This window comes from Anomaloglossus baeobatrachus, chromosome 2 (genome assembly GCF_048569485.1).
Source record: "Anomaloglossus baeobatrachus isolate aAnoBae1 chromosome 2, aAnoBae1.hap1, whole genome shotgun sequence".
In the NCBI taxonomy this organism is placed as follows: domain Eukaryota; kingdom Metazoa; phylum Chordata; class Amphibia; order Anura; family Aromobatidae; genus Anomaloglossus; species Anomaloglossus baeobatrachus.
The window spans coordinates 67908883-67918703 of record NC_134354.1 but is presented as its reverse complement, the minus strand read 5'-3'; the positions used below and the strand labels follow the sequence as shown (position 1 = coordinate 67918703).

The window sequence follows — 9821 nt, the reverse complement described above, 5'->3', positions numbered from 1 at the left end:
GATATATGCATTTTAGCAGGAACAATAACTTCATGTGAGCATGAAAAATATATAGGATAGGTTAATATATGCCTACTGAAATTTAATTAAAGAGGTTCTGCAGCAGCTACCTGAAGTTCAGATGTGCTGTTATATATAGTATCAGATATATGCATTCTAGCAGGAACAATAGCTTCATATGAGCATGAAAAATATGTAGGATAGGTAAATATATGCCTACTGAGATTTAATTAAAGAGGTTCTGCAGCAGCTACCTGAAGTTCAGATGTGCTGTTATATATATATATATATATTATCAGATATATGCATTCTAGCAAGAACAATAACTTCATATGAGCATGAAAAATATATAAGATAGGTAAATATATGCCTACTGATATTTAATTAAAGAGGTTCTGCAGCAGCTACCTGAAGTTCAGATGTGCTGTTATATATATATATATATTATCAGATATATGCATTCTAGCAAGAACAATAACTTCATATGAGCATGAAAAATATATAAGATAGGTAAATATATGCCTACTGATATTTAATTAAAGAGGTTCTGCAGCAGCTACCTGAAGTTCAGTTGTGCTGTTATATATAGTATCAGATATATGCATTTTAGCAGGAACAATAACTTCATGTGACCATGAAAAATATATAGGATAGGTAGATGCTGAAAATTAATTAAAGAGGTTCTGCAGTAGCTACATGAATAAAATAGTGAAGGGTGGGTATCTTTTTTGCATACACAGTCATATATAGGCAGGAAAAAACAAGATGTCCAGCAATCACATCCAACAGTCATATATACCCAGCATCAACTCCAATATCCAGCCACTTCTGGACTCCAGGTGACCTCTGTCTACCGAACCTTAACCCTGTACCTTCATGTCAGCATGAAAAATATAAAGGATAAGTAGATATATGCCTACTGAACGTTAATTAAAGAGGTTCTACAGCAGCTCCATGAACCAAATGACAAGGGGTTGGTGTCTTTTTTTTTGCATACACAGCCCTATGTATCCATTGCCAACTTCAATGTTCAGCCACATCTGGACTCCAAGTGACCTCTGTGTACCAAACTCTTACCCTGTACCTTCTTGTGAGCATGAAAAATATGTGGCATAGGTAGATATATTCCTACTGAAAGTTCAAGAGCTTCTGCAGCAGCTACATGAACCAAGTAGTGAAGGGTGGGTGTCTTTTTTTATATACACAGTCCTATGTACCCAGTGCTTACTTCAATGTCAACCACTTCTGGACTCCAAGTGACCTCTGGCCATCTAATCTATAGCCTGTACCTTCATATGAGCATGAAAAATATATATTTAAAGAGGTTCTGCAGCAGCTACATAAACCAAATATGAAGGGTGTGTGCCTTTTGCACCCACAGATCTATATACCCAGTGCCAACTCCAATGTCCAGCCACTTCTGGACTCCAAGTGACCTCTTGTCTACCTAACCTTTAGCCTGTACCTTTATGTGAGCATGGAAAAAATATAAAGGCTAGGTAGATATATGCCTACTGATGGTTAAAGAGGTTCTGCAGCAGCTACATGAACCAAATAGTAAGGGGTGGGTGTCTTTCTTTTTTTGCACACACAGTCCTATGTACCCAGTACCAACTCCAATGGCCAGCCACTTCTCGACTCCAAGTGACCTCAGGTCCCCTAACCTTTAGCCTGTTCCTTCATGTGAGCATGAACAATATAAAGAATTCCTACTGAAATTTAATTAAAGAGGTTCTGCAGCAGCTACATGAACCAAATAGTAAGGGGTGGGTGTCTTTTTTTTTTTGCCTACGCAGTCCTATGTACCCAGTACCAACTCAAATGGCCAGCCACTTTCGACTCCAAGTGACCTCTGGCCACCTAACCTTTAGCCTGCACCTTCATGGGAACATAAAAATATAAAGGATATGCCTACTGATAGTTAAAGAGGTTCTGCAGCAGCTACATGAACCAAATAGTAAGGGGTGGGCTTTTTTTTTGCCTACACAATCCTATGTACCCAGTACCAACTCCAATGGCCAGCCACTTCTTGACTCCAAGTGACCTCTGGCCACCTAACCTTTAGCCTGTACCTTCATGGGAACATGAAAAATATAAAGGCTATGCCTACTGATAGTTAAAGAGGTTCTGCATCAGCTGCATGAACCAAATAGTAAGGGATGGGTGTCTTTTTTGCACACACAGCCCTATGTATCCAATGCCAGCTCCAATGGCCAGCCACTTCTGGACTCCAGGTGACCTCTGTCTACCCTGCACCTATGGGTGATGAGGTCACACTCTTGCAATTAATGATTGTGGTTTAGGTGCCATGTCTCCCCCTTTGCCCATTAAACTTACTACCTGGCACATTTTCCATCCTTAGTAGTCTGGATAAGAAAATTCAGGGTGCTTATTGGAAACATGTCCACAGCTCAGAGCCACAAGGCAAGGTATTTGACTTCTTCCAGCTCTGCTAATGCCATCCATGTGTGTCTGAAGAATGCACAGCACTTGCCAGAAACATAGAAAGAGATGCTGAACTTACCAAGAACCTGACCTAAGAATCCACACAGCAGGACTGGACCAAGAAGACCCATATTTACATAGTAACAGACATCCAAATTATACAGTGAGCCCCAATTCCAGGTATAGGAGACACCCAAGAAGACTGAAGGATCAGCAAAAAAAGGAGTCTTCCCTAGAAGAGATGTTCTCTAGTAACACAAGCTGTCCATAGCTGCTCAGTACTTTCTGCTCCATCAGACCCCAAACCATGCCATATCCTAGGTGGTCATCATCTCTGGAGTCTTCTCCTTGCCACCAAGACAGACCAGAAATAAAGATCCTGATTGAGATAAGAGCTTTTCACTTGGCTAGAAAGTGGTCCAGAACTTGTGCTGCGGACGATCGGTGGTGTTTCTTGCTGTCAGATGTGCGGAGCGTTCCCCACGAGCAGTGCTGGGTGCTGTCCCCTCTCATGTCCTTCCCAAATCGCAGGGAGGTGTGTGCATTGTGCTGTATTCCGCGGGATGGAGGGGACTGTGACGAGCGCACGGTGGAGATGTCAGTGGCCACCCAGCAGCTCCTAGCCCTGCGCTCAGTGCTACTAGCCCAGCCCTCCTCTGCTGGAGGCTGCCCTCCTGACAGCCCCAGTCCCTGCTCACTCCGGGACCTGCTTCCCAGCCAAACAGTTGGGGAAGAGGAGGAGGAGGGTTCACAGGAGCCGAGACCTGACTGTGTGATGCTGAAGGGAAAGGGGTAGTGATATTCCACAGATCTGCATCAGGATCTCACTCCTCCGCCACATAGGAGCATGCATCAGCATGGGATTGTGCAGCAGATAGACTGATGTGCAGGGAGAAAGCAGCACACAATGTAGCTACAATCAGGGACACATCACACACACGACACCTACAAATCAAGGCAGCTGCGCACTTAGATTTGCTTCAACTATTAAGTCTGAAGCTGCTGCAGAACCTCTTTATAAATATACAGTATGAAGATTCTAATGATAGAAAGGTTGAAAAAGTATAAATAAAGATTCTAATGATAAGAAGCTTAATATGTATATATAAATGAAGATTCAAATAATAAGAAGGTTAATATTTATAAATAATCTATCTGTAGTACCCAGGCGTTGCCCGAGATAGTAACTGTCTCTCTGTCAGTCTGTCTGTTTGTTTCTGTCTGTGTCTGTCTGTCTCTGTGTGTATGTCTCTCTGTCTGTCTCTTTCCCTGTCTGTCTCTGTGTGTCTGTCTGTCTGTGTCTGTCTCTGTGTGAATGTCTCTCTCTGTCTCTTTACCTGTCTGCCTGTCTCTTTCCCTGTATGTCTCTGTCTCTTTGACTGTCTCTCTTACTTTCTCTTTCCTTGTCTGTCTGTGTCTGTCTCTGTGTGTCTGTCTCTGTGTGTCTGTCTCTGTCTGTCTCTTTGACTGTCTCAGGCTAGTTTCACACTTGCGTTCAGCGCATTCCGTCACTATGGAGAATAGCACAGTCCGTTAACGGACTGCGCTATTCTCCATAGAGTTGTATGGACGACGCACTGTAACGCAAGTGTCTGCGTTGCATCCGCTGGACGACGCAGCGTCGTTATTTTGACGCTGTGTCGGGCGGATGGAACGCAGCATGTAACGTTTTTCTGCGCTTGGCGGAGTGTCAAAAAAATGCAACCTGCAGGAATCCGTTAGGCGTCCGTTGTTTTTATAATGGACGCCTATGGTGGCGGATTCCGTTAGAATGCGTCATTTGACGGATTCCGTTAACGCATCCGTCTTTACACACCTGCGCATGCCCAGATGTGTAAACTCAAGGAAAAAACCTATAACGGATTGCGTTATTTTGTACGATCCGTAGCATTGCGTTGTGCCACTATATGCAATGCATCCGTTGCATGCGTCACACAACGCAATGCTACGGATCCCGTCCAACGCAAGTGTGAAACTAGCCTCACTCTCTCTGTCTCTTTCCCTGTCTGTCTGTTTCTGTCTGTCTCTGTCTACCTCTTTCTCTTTGACTGTCTGTCTCTTTCCCTGTCTGTCTCTGTCTGTCTGTTTCTTTCCCCGTCTGTCTCCTTCCCAGTCTGACTCTTTCCCCATCTGTCTCTTTGTCTGTCTCTTTCCCCATCTGTCTCTGTCTTTTTCCCTGTCTGTCTGTCTCTGTTTACCTCTTTCTCTTTGACTGTCTGTCTCTGTCTGTCTCTTTCCCTGTCTGTCTGTCTCTGTCTGTCTCTTTCCCCATCTGTCTCTTTCCCCGTCTGTCTCTTTCTCGTCTCTGTCCCCATCTGTCTCTGTCTCTTTCCCTGTATTTTTCCTTGTCTCTCTCTTTCACTGTTTTTGTCTCTTTCCCAGTCTGTCTCTTTCCCTGCCTTTCTCTTTGACTGTCTGTGTCTGTCTCTTTCTCTTCGACTGTCTCTTTCCCTGTCTGTCTCTTTCTGTCTCTCTCTATCCGTCTCCCCATGTCAGCTTATTACCTCACACATAAGCTTCTTATACTAACAATTTATTTTGCTCCTATAGCAACCACTCACAGCTGCTATTAATAACCTGTAGCTCGCAGCTCCATTAAATTTAATGGAGGCAGGTTTTTTGGAGAGTAACTGTAAAGCACGGGGTTAAATTTTCCCGTCAAAACATAGTCTCTGACGTTCCCTGAGTCACATGGGGTGTCTGTGCAAAATGTCGTGATTGTAAATGTGACGGTGCGGATTCCTTTAGCAGACATACACACACACCTTCATACATACACACATACACACCTTTATATATTAGATGACGATTCTAATAATAAGGTTAACATTTATAAATAAAGATAATAATAATAATAATAATAATAATAATAAAAAAAAAACTCAATATATATATATATATATAAATAAATGAAGATTCCAATAGTAAGAAGGTTAAGAAAATATAAATAAATGAAAATTATTATGATAAGAAGGTTAAAGTATTTATAAATAAATGAAGATTCTAATGATGTGAAGGTTATAAAAGTCTTTATTGAGTTGAGCCTAATGGCAATTTCATGAAGGTTTAGTTGGGAGGGAGGTGGTGGCATCACATCATGGCATGTACCCCACACCTGCACCAATAAGGGGGGCACCAATAAGCCATTCTGTCTTGGTTAGAGTATGTAGATAATGGACTGAATTATTACTAAAATGGCAGGGTCCACATACATCCAACACTAAGCCATCATTTCTAAGCAGCATTTTAAGGCCCTGTCACACACAGAGATAAATCTTTGGCAGATCTGTGGTTGCAGTGAAATCATGGACATATTGTTCCATTTGTACACAGCCACAAACCTGGCACTGATTGTCCACAATTTCACTGCAACCACAGATCTGCCGCAGATCTGCCGCAGATCTGCCGCAGATCTGCCGCAGATCTGCCGCAGATCTGCCGCAGATTTATCTGTATGTGTGACAGGGCCTTAACAAAAAGTGCAGGATAGAATCTGATCCCATTGTTTCCCATGCACTAGGTCTCCCCCATCTGGCTCATCAGTTTTTGCACAGCTCTGGTGTCCTGATCAGTGTTTTTTTGAATGGTTGTGATCTGGCCTCAGACCAGCGCCTAGAATAAAATGGTGAAAAACCTAATGGCACTAATGCATTTGTGCCTCGGTTTTGCCATCACTTCTGATCCATTGAGTTGCCCCAGGCTCAAAAACATGATTCTGAAGCAATGGATATATATGAACCAATCATTACACATATCAGCGTGTTATTCCATAGTCCTCTATCACTCGTTTTTCCATGTACTGTTCTGTGTTTTTCATGGATAAAATAAATGCCCATTATAGTCTATGGGGCAGTACACATATTTTGTGATTTTTTTTTTTTTTTGCAGCCAATTTGTCAGCAAAAAAATTCATGGTGACATCTATTTTTGATCCAAGTTACAGACCCAAATCACCCGTACAGGTCAGGAGTGGATATATCATTGGTGCAACCTGTGCGACTGCTCAGGGTCCCAAGAAGCAAAACGGCCATTTTTACCTTCAAAGAAGGTGAAATTTTGCATTTTTTGATCTCTTGGGCTTCAAAGGACCCATATATTCTTTTTGCACAGGGGCCCTTTTCTGTCTGCGTCTGCCAGTGCCACAAGTATATAGGTTTTTGCAGAGTATGGACAGCACACAGATGCCATCTTATCCAATTAGTGTGCTGTCCATTCTTAAAATTGTAAGGATAAGCTTTGCCATTATTATTTTTTTTATCATCCAAGAAAGTCCAAGCATAGATTGAAAGTCTGATCCTGCACGACTGATGAAAATCTGTCCTTTTCGAGAAAACAATTGACCTTTAAAGTGAACTTGTCACCAGATTTGTCCTCTATAAACTGCAGCCACCATCAGTGAGCTCTTCTATATAGCGTTCTAGAATGCTGTATACAAGAGCCCAGGCCGCTGTGTAATAAAACACCTTTTATTATAGTCACCTGCAGCGTGGTCCAGTCCAATGGGCGTCGCTGGCACTGGCAGAGCAAGGTCAACGAATGCCCTCGCATGCACACTACAATACTTTGATCTGTCCTCAGCAGCGCAGAGAGAAGTGCGCCTGTACAGGAGCGCGATGGAGGACTCTGGGTGGATGAGGTAGGATGCGCCATCCTGATGAAGTAGGAAAAGAGGCGGTCGCAAGAAAAAAGGAGGCGCCGGATCAAGACCTGAGACAGCCATTGGACCAGACTGCACCACAGGTGATATAATAAAAGGTCTTTTTTTATAGTATACTGAGGGGCTGCAGGACATATACAGTATTCTAGAATGATGTATATAAGGGCTCACTGGTAGTGGCTGCAGCAGTTTATAGGGGACAAATCTGGTGACAGGTAACCCCTATAAATGAGGTTTTAAAAGTTGTCAACCTGTGGTTTTAACTGGGACTGTATAATGAGATGGAATCCAGGAATCCAGCTCTTCTACACACACACACACACACACACACACACACACACACATACACACACACACACACACACACACACACACACACACACATATTTATATATATATATATAATATATATATATGTAGTTATGACTGATTATGACAGATGATCCTTGATATTTCATTATTCATGTGTTCTTTGGAAAATTAAATCTATAGATGTGAATTAGCCTAAAAGCCGTCTACTATCCTCCGAGTGTAATGGTGACTTCCCTGCGTATTTACAGAGCAGCACAGTGTACCATGCAGAGGCGCTGCACAGTGACCGATCATTATTAACTGGCCCTCAATTGACTGGTCACATAAACTGGGATTGATCTGCACTGGATCTAATAGATTGATGAATGGATTGATTATAGATATACCTCAGAATCTGCAATCTATCCTTGTATATATGTTTGGATCTATCTATATATCTATTATGTATTTATCTATCATCTATCTTTCTATCTATCTATTAGTCCATCTTTTATGTATTTATATATCACCTATCACGTATCTATCTATCTATTATCTAACTGTCACGGCGTGGACTAGGGAAGGTCTGGCGTGAACCAAAAAAGCACAATAACAAGGGTTACACTACGACAAACAAGGGGTACACCGGGGACACATTAACAACGGTGTGCCCTAGGACTAGTGAGAGGGAAGATGTGCACCTCCTCACTTACCTGCCACTGTACGCTGCCCTCCTAGCCATTTCCTATACGTGTTCCTCACCTGTTACCGAGCAGCATCCTGAAAACTGAGTAACCCTACAATACTCCTGGCTAGTGAGTGGACAGGTAAGGGATGCTAGCCCCACCGCTGCACTGAAACAACACATCAGGAAAGAAAGACAGACAGGGGAAACAACGATAAGACCTCTACAGTCAGCACCAAAACTGCAGAGGGTTACAGCAGCTCCTTCCACCTCCAGGCCCAGCATCCAAATGGCAAAAAAATCTATCAATTATTTATCTATCTATCTATCTATCTATCTATCTATCTATCTATCTATCTATCTATCTATCTAGCTATCTATCTATCTATCTATTAACAAAATTAATTTCTCTCTCTCCCCACACTTAAGCTGGAGATGGCATTGTGTGGTAGGAATCATACTTGGATTACTGAATTCTCCAGCCATCTACTGTACAAATTCTAGTGTTTGGGGTATTAGCAAATCCAATTCACTTGTAAAATATCTGCAGTGGATTTTCAGATTTGTGGCAGAAATTCTTGATTTCTTACTGCAGATGTCACTTATTGCAATGTAATTATCTATCTTAGATCCTGTAGTATTTTTTTACACAAGAATAAGCCTTTTGGTGATCGGGAATAGAGAATGTCAGTAATGGGAAGAAATGTAAACATCTGTATAAAGTGTAAGATGAAGCATCCTCTTCGGGTGTAATTACTCTTATCCCCTCAGCCTTTTATCAGGGGTGTGAAGTTCCCTGAACATGTTAGGGCCGATCACACCTACACATTCCACTCACAGAACTCCGCACCATCCAGCCTCCGTGTGTGCCGAGTATATGGATAGGATATGCCTCAACTGTCTTCTCTTGGGGGCTCCCACCAGCCAGACAATGCCATAGGAAGCCAGCACCCGGGGACACAATCCAGGGGGCAAAGTGAGAACTACAGGGAGCACATTAGCCTGACTAAAGGGTTAGACATTTGGAAGATTTAGACCAGGATCACACACTCAACAGAAATATGACATTGTGGATCCGGTCAACAAATCCATAATTTTGTAGCAGATTTTGCTGCTAATACCACAACCGATTGCAATGAATGAAATTTGCTGTATAAATTCACCAACGGATCAAAAAAAAATAAAAAATATGCTGCAGATCTGTAAAAACTCCATTCATTAGAAATTTTACTGTTTTTTGCTGCAGGATCTGGGGACCGGGGTTCAAATCCCACCAAGGCCAACATCTGCAAGGAGTTTGTATGTTCTCCCCGTGTTTGCAGGGGTTTCCTTCACTCTAAAGACTGATAAGTGGAGATGAGCGAGTACCGAAATATTCATATTCGCGAAACTCGTAACGAGTACTTTGTAATACTCGCGTATTTGTTCCAAATAGCATGTGCAATGCAAGTCAATGGGAAATACGAGTAATTTTCTGCTGCACCCAACAAAGAAGTCTCACCTCTTTGTTGGGTGCAGCAGAAAATGACTCGCATTCCCCCTTGACTTGCATTGTACTAGCTATTTGGAACAAATACGTATTACAAAGTACTCGTTACGAGTTTTGCGAATATGAATATTTCGGTACTCGCTCATCTCCACTGATAAGGAATCTAGATTGTGGACCCCAATGGGGACAGTGATGATGTCTATGGAAGCGAATAAATGAAACAATAGATATAGATTATACCCTAATATCATGTA

General features: G+C 42.2%; 1 protein-coding gene across 7 annotated transcripts in view; it reads right to left on the bottom strand.

The window, feature by feature from the left end:
- ROBO2 (roundabout guidance receptor 2) overlaps positions 1-9821 on the bottom strand; it is a 1624265-nt gene that overhangs the window by 719098 nt on the left and 895346 nt on the right. Inside the window, exon 1 of one of the 7 annotated variants that reach the window (XM_075335080.1) lies at positions 2525-3250. The exons of the other annotated variants lie outside the window; for them this stretch is intronic. Coding sequence (XP_075191195.1) covers positions 2525-2576 — 52 coding nt within the window. The 5' untranslated portion in view covers positions 2577-3250. Of the gene's footprint in view, positions 1-2524; positions 3251-9821 lie in introns of those variants that run through there. 7 annotated transcript variants of the gene reach the window in all.